This window comes from Typopeltis vanoorti, chromosome 20, assembly GCF_054136105.1.
Source record: "Typopeltis vanoorti isolate ZY-2024b chromosome 20, IOZ_Tvanoo_1.0, whole genome shotgun sequence".
Classification (NCBI taxonomy): Eukaryota; Metazoa; Arthropoda; class Arachnida; order Uropygi; family Thelyphonidae; genus Typopeltis; species Typopeltis vanoorti.
In genome coordinates this window covers 20,259,171-20,279,259 of record NC_143568.1, presented here as the reverse complement: position 1 = coordinate 20,279,259, position 20,089 = coordinate 20,259,171, and the positions used below count along the sequence as shown (strand labels likewise).

The 20,089-nt window shown below is 37.6% G+C and overlaps 1 protein-coding gene across 1 annotated transcript in view; it reads right to left on the bottom strand.

Annotated features, from left to right (window-relative positions):
- Positions 1 to 20,089, bottom strand: part of LOC150095269 (sodium-dependent nutrient amino acid transporter 1-like) — a 247,670-nt gene that overhangs the window by 147,418 nt on the left and 80,163 nt on the right. Inside the window, exon 5 of the mRNA XM_090410475.1 lies at positions 2,500 to 2,609. Coding sequence (XP_090266601.1) covers positions 2,500 to 2,609 — 110 coding nt within the window. The remainder of the gene's footprint in view (positions 1 to 2,499; positions 2,610 to 20,089) is intronic.

Sequence of the window (20,089 nt, the reverse complement as noted above, 5' to 3'; positions counted from 1 at the left end):
ATGAAGATGAAACACCCTTATAAACTGTTCACTGAACACCTCAAAAATGTCTTTTGCAGCAGTTACCATTCTACCATTTTCTTCCATTAACATCATCTCATTATAATCACTCTCCCTTCTAAAGTGCATCTATCTATGTTATTTCTGCTTTGATGGTACAAGCTTGCAAAGTGATTGCACAATAATTCGACTATTTGTCCTGCTTTTGTTGCCATGAGCATTTATTAAAATTATTCTCCCATAATTATTTCTCGTTTTGTGCACCACATCTGAGATTTCCTTTGGCCTGCTCAGTTAATCTTCTCTTGTAATCTGATCATTCTTGCCTGTGCCTTGTACTGCTCCTAAGTCTGCTGATCACTTTTTTCCCATAGATACTCTCCAAGATATTTTCTTCTTTTGAATTCCTGCTTAATGATACTCACCCATCCTTTTGTAAGAAAAGTAGCATCAGATAGCACCTATGGTTATAATAATTTATTACCATAACCATAGATGCTATCTGATGTTACATTCCTTAAGTATCCCTTGACTATTCCCTATGCATTTGTAATATCTTTCCCTGCAGTTTAAGCTGCATTATTTCAAGCTGCCTTCAGCATTTCATAATCAGCTTTGTACTTCAATATATATACTTTCTTAACTGACAATTCTACTTGTTTAATCACTTCACAGACAAGAATACATGATCATTCTATCAGAGGGAAAGCAATTATCTTCCTTATGGGCAAATTGGCTAATGAAATCACCAGATCCAATACTCTCAAACTCCTGTTACTTTCAAAGAGTACCAGGGTTTGAACCAGTAACCCTGAAAGAGGTACCAACTCAAACCAGCTAGAAGGAATTGAAATTTATACAGCTCAACAGCTGCATAAATTACATTTCCTTCTCCTCTCTGAACTTTCCTCATTCCAATTTATGTTCCCAAAGTTTAGTCCTCGTAATGATTTATTACTTACCTTATTCTCATAGATCTATGAGTGAGTGTGTTGCATTAGTATGACAATGCAGAGCAGAAGAGAAGAGCAGTGATACTGAATGAGATGGCAGCAAGAATGTATAAGAAGAGAGAGAAATCTGGAGTATTGGATATGTGGAGTACATCAACACATTGGATGTTGGAATATTATATGCAAGGATAAAAGGGAGCTGTATCACAAGAGATGGATTACATTTGGACACTAAAGGAAGCAGGAGAGAGTTTTCCAAAGCAAGGATAAAGCCTTGTTTATTTTCTGGAGGGGAATTTCGAGCAGAAATGTGTCTCCCTATTTCATCCTAAATGTGTTTTTATGCAGTTAAGATCTGGGGAGTGTGCTGACCACTCAAATCAATTAATATCCTCGGTCTACAGAAGTATCTGTACTGCTCGTGTGCAATGAATGTGATGTGGCATTGTCATCGATAAAGATGAATTCTTCACCTACAGCACCACAGAACAATCAAGCATAATGTTGAAGAAGTTTGTTGCAATATCAATCAACAGTCACAGTCCCTTTTTCCAGCACTTCTAGCTCGGTGTGTACATTAAGACATAATGCTTCCCCACACCATGACCCCAGCACTGCCATATCTATACCTTTCAAGAACATTCTTGCAATAGTAATCAGTACCACTTTCACACTAGATCAAGTGTCATCTAGAATCAGAGGAAAGACTAAAACAGCTCACCTGTAAAGAGTACATTAGCCAATTGATGTACTGTCCAATTTTTATGGATACAGCACTACTGAAAACATGCTCCACGATGAGCTGTTGATAAAGGCCTTGCAGCAATAGGCCTACTTATTGCAGACGTCTTGTCACAGTTTGTCGAGTTCCACATACCTGTGCTTGAATGGAGCTGACTTGCAAACTGACCATAGTGTGTCACTTATGTTTTGCTGTTATAACCAAATATCTGTCTTCATGCTCCATGGCAGAGTGAGGGTGACCTCTTAGCAAATGTGTGGAACACATTCCATTGATATGATGCCAGAGCCTGGATACATGCTATGTAAGATTCCATATTCTCTGGCAATATCAGTAATTCTGCAGCCTTCAAGCTTCCCAATAGTTCTTTCCTGTATGAAATCATCTAGATGATGTCTTTGAGAATATTACAAGACATCTAAGTTTGCAACTTTATTCCTTCATGAAAAGAGCTTCCTTCAAACACAGTTCGTTTTGGCACAGCCTTTTGCCTTTTATCCTGTTGAGTGTTACCGCATGACCCCTTTGCATGCAATTCAAAAATTTGAATGTATACCCACTTTCTACTCGAAAGAGTAAGTTATACAAACTGCCATAAGCTGATACATCTGAATTTGTAATTGTAATCTTCAAAAATAGTGTTTGTCCTTAGGTTTTGGACACCAGTGCATATCTGGTACATCAGATAATTAAGATGATCTATGACAACACACATTGTTAAGGGTTTGAGCAATCATCCCTACAACAAGAATTACAGCTCAAAGAGGTCTAAAATATACTGCAATATAATTTATATATACTTACAATATGAGAATACTGTAATGATTTATAAATGAAATTTAAGGATATGGCCATCAGATATCCAGTATAAACAGTGAGGTAGAATACTACTGTTGCCTGAGCAAGACTTATACCTGGAGGTAAAAAATAAAAAATAAATCGATTAAAAAAAAAAAAAAAAATATATATATATATATATATATATATATATATATATTTAAAAAGCTTTAATGAATGTTACCGAGAGATAAAAAGATGACAAGGTATATTTAAAAAGATACTACTAGTTAACAAGTTTCGTTGAATAGATCAACATCTTCAGGTATCACAATCAAAGAAATATATAAAGAATTACAGAAACTTAAAATTGTAATAACAGAACAAGTACAAAAAGACAGTAGTATGTTTGAAAACAAAATGCAAGCTTGAGTTCCAAACAAACGTATACTATGTGTTGTCGCGAGTGCGCCAATACTGAACAGAGGCAACGTGTGCATCAGAGAGAGATTGAAACTTAGGCTGTTGTTGATATGAGAAGAATCTAGAGAAATTTCTCTAGATTCGACAATCTTTCTTTCGAGCTCATCATAGCACACATGGATGTTAGAAGTTTGAGTCCAGTTCACAATGTGTTGGCGGCCTTCGTCTGAGTTATCTGAAAAGAGAACATGGCTAGAGATAGCGCTGGCTCTAGTCCTGTTAATAGGAGATATCTCTACGGTGTTCTTCCAAACGGAGAAGGATGGATTTAGCAGTCTGGCCATAGTATGGCTTTCCACAATCACACAAAATCTTGTACACTCCAGGAAACTGAGTAGGAAGATGTTTCTCTTTAGGTTTACTAAGTAGTGAATGAAGTTTTGGGAGCATAGTGAAGCAAGTTCTGAAGTTAAACTTCTTGATAATTTTTGCCAGTTTTGGTGAAAGAGAGCTGAGAAGTTTAACTTCAGAACTTGCTTCACTATGCTCCCAAAATTTCGTTCAATACTTAGTAAACCTAAAGAGAAACATCTTCCTACTCAGTTTCCTGGAGTATACAAGATTTTATGTGATTGTGGAAAGCAATACTATGGCCAGACTGCTAAATCCATCCTTCTACGTTTGGAAGACCACCGTAGAGATATCTCCTATAACAGGACTAGAGCCAGCGCTATCTCTAGCCATGTTCTCTTTTCAGATAACTCAGACGAAGGCTGCCAACACATTGTGAACTGGACTCAAACTTCTAACATCCATGTGTGCTATGATAAGCTTGAAAGAAAGATTGTCAAATCTAGAGAAATTTTTCTAGATTCTTCTCATATCAACAACAGCCTGAGTTTCAGTCTCTCTGAGGCACACGTTGCCTCTGTTCAGTATTGGCGCACTCGTGATAGCACGTAGTATACGTTTGTTTGGAACTCAAGCTCGCATTTTGTTTTCAAACACGCTACTGTCTTTTTGTACTTGTTCTGTTATTACAATTTTAAGTCTCTGTAATTCTTTATATATTTCTTTGATTGTGATACCTGAAGGTTATATATCTCCAAAGGTTATATCTCTTTGCCACATATCAGCACACTATCCAAAAAACTGAGTAGAATCTTAAAGAAATTCAACATACAAACATGCTTCTCAACTCTTCCAAAAATAAGATCAAGTTTCAGAAACTATAAACAATCTCACAACCTTCTACAATTTCCAGGTGTATACAAAGTCACATGTGAGTGCGGAAAACCTTACTATGGACAAACGGAGAAATCTATTCTCATACGTCTCGAGGAGCACCAGAGAGACATTGCTTATAAGAGAACTAGAGCAACTGCCCTATCAGGCCATGTCCTGTTTTCAATAAACACGAACAATGAAAGCCACCAACATGAAGTAAATTGGACAACAACTTCAAACCTACACAACATTTGCCATGATGAGGTAGAATGCCGCATTGTAGAGCCAAAAGAAATCACCTTGGACCCTCTTCATATGAACAATAATCTCAGCTATAATTTGCCTGACTCTTTCAGCTCTACTATCAGATACTGGAGTATCACGTGGTTCCATACACGCACAAGTGTACAACCATAGAACTTTAACACGGACTATAGCACAAGTTCATAATAACTGTAATTTACAGTCAAATATCATAACTTTATAATTGTATAGCTTTAGAGTGTCTCAATGTTTGTTTCAGTGTCTTTTAATATCTTTCTATGTTCTTAACACCTGATGAAGTCAATCTCGATGAAACATGTTGCGTTTGCAAATAAATCTCAATTTGTTATAATTCTCGGGTTTATAGTCAGTTTACATTAAATATGTATGTGTGTGTGTATGTATATATATATATGTGTGTGTGTGTGTGTGTGTGTGTGTGTGTGTGTGTGTGTGTGTGTGTGTGTGTGTGTGTGTGTGTGTGTGTGTGTGTGAGAGTGTGTGTTATTTTAATCTTCACAGAAATATTGTGGAGATAATGATTATCTTGCTCTGGGCAAGGGTTGGGGACATTGTTTTGTAAAGGTTAAGCTGTGCCTCATTAACTCACTCACATTTTATAATACAATGACAGCTGCATTGGATAAAGGTAACAGGTTTACAGTGATACTGCTGTATTTTATGAAAGGTTTTGACCAGATACTGCACGGAATTCTAACCAGTAAATTGTAGCACATGGGAATGGATATAAAGTTAGTGAAGTAAATAAGAGGGTAGTTGATGGAGAGATGGCAGAGTCGTTTATTCAAGAGTAGAATCCAATAGAAGGCCTGTGACTAATGGCATACCACAGGGCTCTGTTCTTCAGCCACTACTATTTAATTTGTTCATTAGCGATACAAAAAAAATCTGAAAGGAATTATACAGTTGTTTACCATAATAAATTTAGTTTGATCCTTTATGCAAGTGTGAGCAAACAAAGTTTGCGCCTGAAAGTATCTTCAGGACTGGGGTAAGGTGGTACAACACCAGACAACTCGTTGCAAAGGTGGAGCAAGCTAACATCACTCCTGTCTCAGTATCTCCCATAATGCAAAACACATCTACTTGCAGATATGTCTAATGTTATGCATTAAGGGAAGGGCCACTACCAAACGGTGTGCCACCGTTTGGTAACTCCTATAGGTAGAGATGACCTTGCTAATGCTTCTGCCTGGTATCTCCACTTGGGCCTGGATCCCACTGAAGAGACCTCAATAAAGGTCTAAACTAGTCTGGGTAGTGGCCCTTCCCTTAATGCATAACATTAGACATATCCGCAAGGAGATGTGTTTTGCATTATGGGAGATACTGAGACAGGATTGATGTTAGCTTGCTCCACCTTTGCAACGAGTTGCCCGGTGTTGTACCACCTTACCCCGGTCCAGAAGATACTTTCAGGCGCAAACTTTGTTTGCTCACACTTGGATAAAGGATTAAACTAAATTTATTATAGTCTAACGAAGTGAAAAATAAACTTTCAACAGTTGTTTACCATTGATGCAAAACTGGGTAGGGCAATAGTTAATACAGAAGTTAAAATTTTGCAGGATGATTTGAATAGACTGGTAGTCTAAGCAAAGGAGAAAAAGATGTCAGTTTGATGTGGCAAAGTGTAAGGTTATACATTTTAGGATGAAAAGATTACTAGCTGTGTACCACACTGATGGAACTGTACTCCAGGAAATTAATGAAGCCAGAGATTTGGACATGTTAGTGGATAGGGAGTTAAAGTTTAGATGGCTTACTGCAAAAGTCACTAAACAACTCATCAGATTACTTAATTACTAAAGAATATCCTAATGAGCAGGTTATTATACCTCTTTATAGAGCCTTGGATATAGAGGATAATTTCCTTAAGGATTGACTATAATCCAATACCAATCTCACTCTTACAAATTTATGCCCCTACAAGTGATGCAGATGAAGAAACCATTGACCTCTTCTACAGGAATCTGAATTTAGCCATAGATGCAACATCTGAAAAGAGACATTTTGATCATTAAGGATGATTTCAATACAAAAGTTGAAAAAAGGATAGACGACCACAACAAGACAGTCCTGGGATCTCATGGACTGGGTGCCCAAAATGAAAGAGCTGAAAGACTGACTTTTGTAATGAAAGAGAGTCACTAACACCTTTAAGCAACATAAAGGGAAACTACTATACACCTGGAAGCAGAACAAGGAACCAAATTGATTATTTCCTTATTAACAAAAGGTGGAGGTCTATGATCCAAAATGTTAAAGCATTTGCCAGAGCTGATAGTGTCTCTGATCATGAACTCCTCATTGCTGATGTGAAAATACATCTGAAAACATAACATATGCACCCAGACTAGATTTCACAAGAATTACTGAGACATATAACATTAAAGTGTAAAAAAAAAAATTTCTAGAGCTAGGGAATTACACTGATGCAACTACTCCCAGAAGAACTTTGCGATAAAAACTTTGGTGGTGCTAGTGTCATAAGTGAAGTAGCAGTTGATTCAAGCTGTGCTAAAAAAAAAGTATTTTAATTAGTGTATACTGTAGCTTTTATTGCAAATTGTGATGCATTTTTTTTTCAGTTTGAATACAAGTGTCCAGTATTGTTATTGTTGGGATTTTTTGATGTTTATATTGTGTTTTGCTACTTGTTTGTTAGTACTGCTTCTGCTTCTGAAAATAGCATTCATAAAGAAATACATGTCAATGGAATGGAGGTAGGAAGATCTAGCTCTGCCTTGGATTTTTCCCAGTGTATTTATTGCAAAAATTGCTATATGTACCAAAAAATGTGAAAGATTTGTAGCCTGTTTGGGTAAATGAGAAGAAGAAAAGCATTAATATATGTGAAAAGTGTCTTGATAGATTAGAGCAATTAGAAATGGGAGCAAGTCAGGACAGTAGTGAAGACCTTAGGCAAGAGTTAGTGAAAATGAAAAGCAAAATGAAACATCTGGAAGAGGATATTAAACATTTAAAGAAGAGGTTGCCTGATGAGAATGAGAAAGTTATTTAAGTATAAAGAGCTAAAAAGGTTTTAAAACTATGTGGGATTTAATATCCCCTTAATTTAAGTAATGAGAAAGTTATATTATGAAGAAAGAGTCAAAGGATAGTTATATTATTATTATTTGACACCTCCAGGGAGTCCAAGACTCATCGAGGGAGGGCATCTACTTTACAGCTCTCCATCTCCACCACTCAACCTCATCCACCTGTCATCTACACCAATGCCATCTACCATCCACCACCAGGATGCCCACAGCAGGATTAGAACCCACAGCCTATTGGCTGGAGAGCAGATACGCTAACCACTCAGCCAACCAGACTGGCAGTTGTATAATATTGTATGGGAACCTGATCATTAGAGGTGTGATGACTAATAAAGTGCACAAAACATGCTTTCCTGGTGGAACAATGAAGCAAATAAATGATGCGTTGCACAAAGGAAAGAACTAGGCATCAAAATTAATGGTAGTCGTGGGCACAAATGACTTAGCTGGGTTAAAAGGAAGACTTGAAGAGGTTGTTGTGGCAGGTAAAGAAGAATAATGTTGTTGGAAAAGTTGTAGGTGTGTTGCCCAGATATGACAACAGTGAGTTGAGAAAGAGAGCAAAGATAATGAATAAGATGACCGAGTTGTGTGAGACAAAGGAGGTTTACTTTGTAAATCTGTGGAGTGAATTTGAAGGAAAGTTGGAATGGTTTAAAGTTGATGGATTGCATTTGAATGGGTTTGGTGTTGAGCATTTAGAAAGGCTACTATTTTCTGAGAAGGCACAGAGTCAATGTAGCAAATGATCAGAGTCTACTTGTGAAGCAGGATAGCACAACTAAATGGACTGTACAACAGGAGTAAGATGGATATGAGTGTGAAGATGTGGTTGCAGCAGCACAAGATGGAATGCATAAAGATGAGGATGAGACAGGTAGGAATGGAAATCAGTCAGGATCAGGGAAAAGGAAGTGGTCAAACCAAAGAGAGGTGTGTTATAGCAACTAAAATAGAGAATGTTGGTGCTGATATAATAGACTCAGACACAGGAATTGTTATGTTTGTACATAAATGTAACAAGTATTCAAAACAAGAGAACCAAGTTTGTTGCACTGATCAAGTCTGTATGCCCAAAGATAAGAATAAGTGAAACCTGGTTGTCCAAGGAGGATGTGATGTCAGGAATAGAAACAGAAGGATATATAATTTTTGAGAAGTATAGAAATGAGAAAAGAGGACAGGGAATGTTGTTAATGATTTCATCTACAATGTGGGGAAGTTGATAGTGTATAGTTGAAATAAACAGGCTAGTATATCTGACAGGATGCTGTTATAGGTCAGGGAATGCAGAGAATACCGATTGTGAAATTTTTAGGCAAATTAGTTGGGCTTGTAAAAAGAAGGTGATCCTGATGGGAGACTTTATTATTATTATGGGAAATTATTATTATTAAGGACCCTCAAGGAGTCCTAAGACTCATTGAGAGAGACCCCAAACATCATGTCAAGAACTATCCAACATTTGTGCAGTATCTATCGTACTTTGCTTTGAACTCATTCACAGTCATGGCACCCACAACATACTCTGGCAATCTATTCCACTCGTTCACTACTCTCCAAACAAAAAACTAGTTCTAACACTCTTGCTAACTACACTCTTACTCAGTTTCCATGGATGACCCCTAGTCCTTCTGTCAACACACCTGTTCTGAATTAATCTTGTACATTGTCTTGTCTCAATCACATCACCCCCCCCCCTTTTCTGCCTATCAACCAGTTTCTGTAACCCACAAATCTTCAACCTGTTCTTGTAAGGTTCATTCCATAGACCTGCTACCATCTTGGTCACTTGCCTCTGGATCCTCTCCACCTCCTCATCACCAAGAAACTCCGGTGCCCAGATCTGCATGCAGTAATCAAGATGGGGTCTTGTCAAGGCTAAATAAAGAGGAACAATAACCTGCTTGTCTCTGCTCATCAAAGCATTCTTCAGAAACCAAGTGATCTGATGAGCTGCTTTAGCCACTTTTGCTATGTGCCCCCTAAACTAACTCCCTCTCCACTAAAACTCCCAAGTCTCTGGATTCATCAATTTACTGGAGTACAGTTCCATCAATATGATAGTTGATATAAGCTGATAATCTTTTCACTCCAAAATACAAAAGGCTTATACTTTGCCACATTATTAAACTGATATCCATTTTTGCCCAGTCTGTCAATCTATCTAAATCATCCTGCAAAATTTTGACATCTGTATTAACTATTGCTCTACCCAAATGTGAATTATGCCACTAGTCACAGGCCTTCTTTTGGACTACTCCTAAATAAACTACTCTCTGATATCACTCCATCAACCACCCTCCTATCCATCTCACCAATCCTATATCCATCCCCATGTGCTGCAGTTTACTGATAAGAATTCCATGTGGTATCCAGGGGCGAATTCTCCATGCTTGCTGTGCAAGCTCATTAATTGAGAAAGAAATAATATTTATTTGTTAATAAATGCATACATTTATAAGCATTCCATTTAGGCTTTTATTTTTGTAGACAGAAGACATCTTAAGCTTGCACGGTAATAATTGAGCTTTGTGTTGTGTATCGAAGGCGATGCTTTCTCGTCTAGCCAAAGCGACCTTGGCTTGCTCAGGTGTAGGAGCTTCCAGGTCCTCACTGCAGCACTGTGATTTCATGCATGTGCATAGCCATTTCTGTTCCCTTCACGTCATCTTAAACACAAGGCCATACGCAGTCAAAGTAGCTCTAGCCAGCCGTTACAAGTGTGCATGTTGCTTGGGAAAATTAAGTTATAACCAACTTTTTATGACGATGTTTTTTGACCAGTTCATAAAGAAGAACCGTAGGATGGAATTTGTATTCAAGTAGCTAAATTGAAAAAGATAAAATATCATTTGTAAAATAAATGTTGTATTTGTATGATTAAATGTACATAAATTTCTAAATATATAGTTTTAAATGGTCAGTAATTCATTATTCCGCTAATCAGACTTCAATCACACCTCTCACTCCCTGAATGATAACAAGAGCAAGCGTGAATTTCAAGACCAGCATTCACCCCTGCTCGTATTCTCTCAAAGGCCTTTGTTACTTTGTTATAAGTACATAAGTAAGTTAGTAAAACATGATCTTCCTTTAACAAACCCATGCTGATAAACATAAATTTCTAAATATATAGTTTTAAATGGTCAGTAATTCATTATTCCGCTAATCAGACTTCAATCACACCTCTCACTCCCTGAATGATAACAAGAGCAAGCGTGAATTTCAAGACCAGCATTCACCCCTGCTCGTATTCTCTCAAAGGCCTTTGTTACTTTGTTATAAGTACATAAGTAAGTTAGTAAAACATGATCTTCCTTTAACAAACCCATGCTGATAACCACAGAGAATACTGTTGTTATTAACCCATTTCTGTATCCTACTTCTGACCAATCTCTCTAGTACTTTTGCCACAACTTCGGATATACAGATTGGAGTATAGTTCCACAGCCTTATCACCACCTTTATACAGTGGAACAATTTTACCTTCTCTCCACTCCCTTGGACTTGTGCTGTTATAAGACACTTATTAAACAGGCATGCAACTACTGCCAATTTCCTGCAACATTCCCTTAAGATGCATTATCCTATTGCCTTAATTATATCAAGGTTATTTCCTCAAATACCTCCTGCTCACTCACAATTAAACCATCTTCTCCTATGTCCTCTACACTTGAGTTCCTCATGATTTAACCATTATGAGGATGAAATGTCGTTGTAAATTGATTACTGAATACCTCAATAATGTGTTAAAGATACCAAGCAATTTTAAACCTGGTTTTACTCCATTTTTTCCAAGTAAGCAAACAGACAAAATGTCAAGTTTGCGCCTGCAATACCTCTACCACGAGTTGCCTTGGTCTTGCACTACCTGTGGGATCAGCTAGTCTTGCATATATTGCAGGCGCAAACTTGACATTTTGTCTGTTTGCTTACTTGGAAAAAATGGAGTAAAACCAGGTTTAATATTGCTTGGTATCTTTAACATAACTATACCCAAGTTAAAAATACTTTCTACATCTATATCTCCTCCTGAGATTTTTATTTAACAAGGTTATAACACCTTATGGTAACTCGTTTTGGTAAAATACTTACAAGCTCTGCATTACTAAATCTTGGTATTTCTATTTCTAGCCTGGCTCCCACTGATGAGACCTTAATAAAGGTCGAAACCAGTCTGGGTAGTGGCCCCTTGCCTTTAATACAAAACATCATACATCCCGTTCTTGGAGATGTGTTTTGGCATTAAGGGCAAATATTAAGATTAGTGATCAGAGCTTGCTCCACCTCTACCACGAGTTGCCTTGGTCTTGCACTACCTGTGGGATCAGCTAGTCTTGCATATATTGCAGGCGCAAACTTGACATTTTGTCTGTTTGCTTACTTGGAAAAAATGGAATAAAACCAGGTTTAAAATTGCTTGGTATCTTTAACATAACTATACCCAAGTTAAAAATACTTTCTATCTCAATAATGTCTTCTGCAGCTGTTACCATTCTACCATTTTCAATTATTAACATTATCTTTCCATAATCATTTTCCTTCTACTTGCACCATATATAAAAAAACTCTAGGGTTTTCCTTCATCTGATTTGTCTTCTGCTTATACTGCACTTTTGTTGTCCTTACTAACTGAATCACTCTCCTGAGTTGTTCTTTATACTCTTACCATTATTCATGTATCATCACCTGCAAAGTGCCTTCTTTCAGAATTCATGCTTAATCCCCTTATTATCCATTTTTATTCCTACCTTATTCAGCCTTTTATTATTATTTTTATTATTATTATATAACACCTGCAGGGAGTCCACAGACTCATCGAGGGAGGGCACCTACTCCACAACTCTCCGTCTCCACCACTCAATCCATCAACTACAACTACGTTCATCACCTACACCAACAACATATACCGCCGAACCATGTCAACTAGTATTTTCAGACAATCACAACCATCCATACCCATGGCAGGATTCGAACCCGCAGCCTTTTAGCTGGTGAGCGTATACGCTGGCCTTGGCCAGCATATCCGCTTGTGATCTGCATATCTGCTGACGAGTGGTCAGCGTTTGACCTTTGGAATATTATTTTTACCTAACACCTTCAGGAAGTCCAAAGACTAATCAAGGGAGGGCATCTGCTGTACAACTATCCGTCTCCACCACTTAACCAATCCTCCAACCACAACTACCTTCATCTCTACACCAATGCCGTCTACTGCCGACCACCACTAGTTTTTTCACAGACAATCACAAGCATCCATGCCCACAGCAGGATTCAAATCCGCAGGATTTTGGCTGGAGCGGATACGCTAACCACTTGGCAACTAGGCTGGCAATATTCACACATTGATGCTGTTATGTATTTTTTTCTCAATCCTTTAATTACAGGAATATAGAATGGAAGGAGGAGATAATGTATGGGAATAAGAAGATGAGTTTGTTGAATTTCTGAGAGATAAATATATGAAGCAGCATATGACTGAAGCAACTAGAGTCTTTAATGTTTTGGATTTGGCGATTACTTCACAAGATGTAGTTGTTAACGAGGTGTTGACACTGCCGATGGTTGGTGAGTGATCATGAGGTACTTGTTTGGGAAGTGATTAAACAAGAAAAGGTTGCTGCCAAAAATAGATATACAGTAAACCCTCGATTTAATGGACCTTGATTTAACAGACAAAATTTTTTCCGGTCCGTATGTCACATGTGAAAATTAACACCCTGTTAATTTTAAAATGCTTTTAACCAAGATTTGCTTATAATTAAATTAACAATTAACAGGTTTTTTTGTTATTAATTTCCCATTATTTTTTTAACAAATTTTGGTGAATAGACCATCGTATGTTGGAAAAACACTGTAGTAATTCAGCCTACAATAATGAGTCACTGCTCATAAAACATGTTTGGCGAATGATTAGGATGTGATCACACCAATCGCACTGTAATTGGTTCTTTTGTTGTGTGGCGTGACTTTCTGAAGCAGTTTATTACACACATTTTCATAATTTTAGGGAGTTAATTATAAAAAAAACAGCAGAATTCAAAAGTTAAAAAAAAAAACTTTATAGTTTTTTCAAAGCAGGATTGCCTAAACTGGCACCTCAACATCAAACATTAACATATCTAAAAGCATGAAAATTGTGTTAAAAATTGTAAAACAATTTTTTTGTTATTACAAAAAATGTTATTACAAGTGCTAATATTGATAAAATGCAGTATAATGCTGCAGATATTTTTATTTTAAAAAATTTGTGATTTAACAGACTTTTTGATTTAATGGACACCCCTTAGCCCCTATTAGTCCATTAAATCAAGGGTTTACTGTATGTGGAAGTATAAAGCAGGTGATTATAGGAAGCTCTGTAGTCAGATAGCATCATTAAGTTGAGTAGATGAGCTGAGCAGAAAAGATGTTGACAATGCATGGAAACTCACAAGACAGTATCTGACAAAAGCAATGTATAACTACATACCAAGGGTAAAGTGAGTAAATAGAGTAGGAATGAAATGGATGAACAGTGAAATCAAGCAAGCTGTGCTGGAGAAGAAAATGTTATGGACACAAGACAGTTGTTGGTGATCAGATCCATGAGGAGTATAAAGTACAGGCTAGAAAATGACAAGCATGATAAAGAAAGAAAAGGTGCAGTATGAGAGGAGATTGGCAGGTCAGGCCAAGGTTAACTCGAGGGAATTTTTCTGCTATATGTCAAGCAAGAGAAAGAATAATTATGGCAGGTTGACACTGGTGAATAGTCATAGCAATAGACTAACAGCTGCAAAGGATTCAAATGAGCACTTTATCAGCGTATATTATACTGGTGTAAATGATCCAATGCAATATATAGAAGAGAGGCAAGTATTCGGAGAATTGGAAGTAAAAGAAAGAGGTGTATCAGATGTTGGTTGGGTTAGATGTTAATATGGCTGTAGGAATGGATGACACATCATCATGTATTCTTAAGGAATGTGCACCACAGTTGGCTATGCCCTTGACCTGGTTATTTAATGAAAGTCTCGCAGTGGGCAGGGTTCCTAAAGAGTAGAAAGAAGGCAAAATAGTACCACTCCACAAGAATGGTTCTAGTACAGAAATTTCCAGATTAGACCATTCTCTTTAACTGCAATTGTTGTCAAGGTGTTGGAGAGATTGGTTAGGAATAGAATACAGGATTGGGTTGACGGTCATGGCATTCTTTTATGATGGTCAGTATTGATTTATAAAGGGTAGGTCCTGTTTTAGCAATTTACATGCATTTTATGATAGGGTAACTGGTGTGTTAGATAAGGGCAAAACTTGCAGAGTGATATTCTTGGATTTTGCAAAAGAGTTTGATAGATGATAAGTTAGTGTAAAAGTTGCAGAGGATGGGAAGAGATAGTATATTGGTTAGATGAATTGAAGATTGGCTCTCTGAATGAGACCAGCAAGCTGTGTATGATGGAGGAGGGAAACCAGTGGGGTGCCCCAGGGGTCCATTCTTAGGTCCCTGCTGTTTAATTTGTTTGTAAATGATATATCATCATGTGGGCTGACTGAGAATATTCAATTGTTTGCTGATGATTCAAAGTTAGGAAGAATTATAAGTAGCAATGCTGATGATAATTCCCTTCAGGAAGATTTGAATAGACTTTTGACTTGGACAAAGAAATGAGGTTGTAGTTTTAATATGTACAAGGAACTGCATTTCATTGTGCAGAAATATAAAACTGTATACTGTTTTGATGGTGCTTTACTGTAGGAAGCGATTGAGATTCGAGATTTGGGAGGTTGGGTGGCAGTAGACTGAAATTTAGAGTGCATGTTGCAAAGACTGCACATCGTAGTATCGTTATGATAAGAAGTACACTGACACTTAGGAATAAAGAGGTGGTTGTGCTACGTATAAAGCACTAGTTAGGCCACACTTCAGTTATTGTCATTTGATCTGTTCACCTGATTTTTGATGTGATGTGGAAACATTGAGCAGGTCCAGCGATGAGTGACTAAGACAATATTGAGACTATAAATGAAAGATACCAAGAAATTATATACTTGGTTTAATCCATTATCCAAGTGTAAGCAAACAAAATTTGCTCCTGAAGTATCTTTCAGGTCTGGGGCAACTCGTGGCAAAGGTGGTATGACTTCACATCACTTGCCTTAGTATCCCATAATGCAAAGCACATCTCCTTGCAGACATGTATAATGTTATGCATTATGAGAAGGGTTACTCCCAAGACTGGTTTCGACCTTTATTGAGATCTCATCGGTGGAAGTCAGACCCCGAGGTGAGATACCACGATTGAAGTAATGCAGAAGTCATATTTTCCTATGTCAGTTGGCAAAAGGTGACACAATTTATTATTAAAATAATCTGGATTAGAGATAGATAGTTGTTGAAAGTTTTTCACTTGGTTATATTATAAATTAAAGCTACCACTGGTGAGCCCTCAATAAAGGTTGAAACCAGTCTGGGTAGTGACACTTCCAAAATGCATAGCATTATACATGTCTGCAAGGAGATGTGCTTTGCATTATGGGGATACCAAGGCAAGTGATGTAAAGTCATACCACCTTTGCTACGAGTTACCCCAGTCCTGAAAGATACTTCAAGTACAAACTTTGTTTGCTTACACTTGGATAATGATTAAACCAAGTATATAATTTCTTGGTATCTTTAATTTATAATATAACCAAGTGAAAAACTTTAAAGACAAATACAGACAAATCAGCCCTTCAGAACACACACAATTTACATTCAAAAAATACTAGCTGTGGTGGTGGTTTTGGGCAGTAGATGGCGTTAATTAGTAGTAGAGATTCTGTGTAGTAGCAGAGACGGAGAGTTGTACAGTGGGTGTCCTCCCGCGACGAGTCTTCATACTCCTTGGAGGAGTCACGAATAATAATAATATTGAGACTCTGGAATGCTGGTTATGGGGAGGTTGAAGATATGTAGAAAATTGCAAAGTTTGGTGGATAGGAGTAAAAGAGATGATATGATAGAAACATTTAAGTTAGTGAGGGAATTTTATTCAATTAATCCAGAAGGGATTATAAAAAGAGCAGAAGGAAAGAGAGGAAAAACCAGGTCATCCCTGAAAGTTATGTCAGAGTGTGGTGAAGAGGGGTGTGAGGAGTTGATTTTTTTATATGGAGAATTGTCAGTGAATGGAATCCATTACCAGAATGTGTTGTTAATGCAAGGCGTGTTAAGGATTTTAAAATTCAACATGATAAATATGTTGTCATTTGAATGAACCTTCCACAATGAGTCTGGCAACTCCATGGAAGATGCAATAATAATAATAAAACCAAAATAATATTACTAAAAACTGCAAAGCAACATTGCCCCAAAAAATCCAGAATCATACACCTTGAATATCAAATGAAACTCTGAAACAAGTCGAGAAAAGACAAGAAATAAAGTCAAAAGGACTTTCAACAAAAGACGATAGGCAGATATAACAGAATTATCCAAGCTCATCAAAAAAACTTTGCACTAAAGATAAATCAACAACATATGCAGAGCAACTGAAGGTCACTCAAATCAAAATCAAACCAAAGACCAATTTAGCAAAATAAGGCTGTCGAATAGAAAATTTGAACCAAAGTATTCAGTATAGCTGATGTCAACAATCTTATTCTTACTGATCCAACAGACATACTTATTAGATGGAAAGACTATTGCACAAATCTATGCAAAGATAATTTAGTCTCATTCAACACAGAAAACACCAGAGATTTCCATAAGAAATCTTACATTTTAAAAGAAGCGTTTGAAGAAGCTCTAAAAAAATTCAGAAAAGGGAAAACCCCAGGCCACAACCAATGTCCAAGACCCATAGAAATCTAAATCATCAGAAAAAAATTGTAATGAAATGAGGGAGACAGGAAATTGGCCTGATGATTAAGTAAAATCCACTTTTATACCAATACACAAAAAAGGAAATGTCAACGAATGCAATAATTATAGAACTATTGCTCCTTATTCTCATATGCAAGCAAAATTCTTCTCTACATTATTAAAGAAAGACAAACAATATGTCAAGGAACAACTTCCTGCAGAACAGGCAGGTTTTAGAAAAGGATGTGAAACCAGAGATCAAATTTATAATGTAAAGCACTTAGTTGAAAAGGCTCAAGAATTTAATATTCCCTTGTATATGTGCTTCATTGATTATGACAAAGCATTTGACTGTGTCAGGTGGGAGGGGATCTGTGGATAATGCTAAGTAAAATGGGCATCCCAGAACATTTGGCACACCTTTTAAAGCAACTCTATGAGAGCAATCAAGCTACAGCAAAGATGGATGGAAAAACATCTCAGTGGTTCAACGATGAGAAAGGTGTGAGATAAGGTTGCATACTCCCCCCCCCCCCCCCGATCTATACAATCTTCACATAGAATAGATTACGAGGAGGGCACTTAACAGCTACGATAGTGGTTTCTCAGTTGGTGGCAAAAAGATAAATCACCTTAGGTATGCTGATGACACCGTTCTTATTGCCAGCAGCAAAGGAGAACTGGAGTTCTTCATTAAAAGAGTTGAATGGGAAAGCCTGAAATATCAATAGAATATGAAAAGACAAACATTTCTATCACCACTAAACCAAGACAGGTGTTTTGTGCTTGTTGTTTCGATTTTCATTTGTGGTGCTGAATCTTGGACACTCAGGGAAAAAGATAAATAGCTTGAAGATGTGGTGGTGCTGGAGAAGGATGTTGAGAGTCTTCTGGATGGACAGAAGTAATGAAAGTATAATAAATCAACTAAAAATCAAGAGGTGCTATGTGACATTGCAAATGAAAGAATTCTCAAATACTTTGGTCACATTTCAAGACGTATAAATGACAACCTGGAAAAACTTATCATTCAGGGCAAAGTGGAAGGACAAAGAAAAAAAAAAGAACACCCCAAACCAAGACAGTTGGACCAAATGAAAAATATCACTGGGCTTACTTTGGAGTTGGACACTGCTGCAACAAAAGACAGAAAGAAATGAAGAGACATTGCGAGTAGTGTCACAAGTCCTCAGACATGAGAAGACTGAGCAGAGCAGCATAAAGCCTTGGTAAGACCCCATCTTGACTACTGCATGCAGATCTGGTCATTTCGGATTCTTGGGAAGGAGGAGGAGAGGATCCAGAGGCAAGTGACCAAGATGGTATCAGGATTATGGAATGAACCTTATGAGGAAAGGTTGAGGATTTGTAGCTTACAGAAATTGGTTGAAAGGTGGAAAAGGGATGATATGATTGAGACATACAAATTACTGAAGGGTTTTTACAAGATTAATACAGAGGAAATTTTTCAGAACAGGTCTGGCAGCGGGAGTACTAGGGGTCATCATTGGAAACTGAGCCAGAGTTTAGTTAAATCTGTTCAGACCAAATAACAGAAATCATCCTCACTGGAATGAAGGCTTTTATCCCTTATTCCACTCCAAATTTTCAGCCACCATCCAAAACCATGGGTCTGAAAAAAAGTGTGCCAATGCTGTAAAAGAAAAACCTCTACTTACCACAACTGGCTCAAGACCAAAACTTCAGCTCCCCCTTCTGCCTATACTGTAGCTTGCAACAGTTGCAAAAGGATCGTCAATAAGTCCAAGTCACACTTTGAAATGACCAAATGCTGCAAACTCACCTCCTGCCCAAACAGCAGTCACTTCTTCTGGTCCCTTGCCAAAGCCATTGGGCACAACTTCTGCCTACCCAAGTTTCTGTCACTCTCATATCCATTGGGATGTGAGAGTGGCAGAGAGTGAGGAGAGAGTCACCTCAACAAATAACAAGACCAACTTACTGGCATCACCCTTTTTTCCAATTCCTGCAAAGTTCCCTCCACTCCACAAAGAATGACTCCCTTCATGTCTCCCATAGTATTCTGACAAAAAAGAAATCCAAAGAATCCTTAATAACCTGAACATAAACAAGGCATCTGGTCCTGATGGTATCCCACCTGTTGTGTTAAAAAATTGTGCCCCAGAACTAACACCTATCCTGTATTGCCTCTTCAATCTATCCCATTCAACTGGCATCTACACTACAACATGGAAACAGGTCCACATCCAGCCCATCCCAAAGAAAGGTGATAAAAAAGTCAACCAACAAACTACTGTACAATTGCTCTCACATCTGTTCTCTCAAAAATTATGGAGAACATCATCAACAACCAACTCCTGTACCACCTAGAGACATATCAAATAATCAGTGACCAGCAGTATGGAATCTACCACTTGAGATCTACAGCTGATTTTCTTGCTTTCACCACCCACCTATGGACTCAGGCCATGGAGAATTTTGGAAAAACTCATGTGGTTGTCCTCGACATTTCAAAGCCATTTGATCGGATTTGGCACAGGGGCCTATTCACCAAACTGCCATCTCATGGTCTACTTCCTTACTCTGCAACTGGATCACCAACCCACCGGCCACTCACCAAGTATCATGGTGAATGGTACGATTCGAACTATACTCCAATCTGTATATCCAAAGTTGTGGAAAGTACTAGAGAGATTGGTCAGAAGTAGGATACAGAAATGGGTTAATAACAACAGTATTCTCTGTGGTTATCAGCATGGGTTTGTTAAAGGAAGATCATGTTTTACTAACTTACTTATGTACTTAT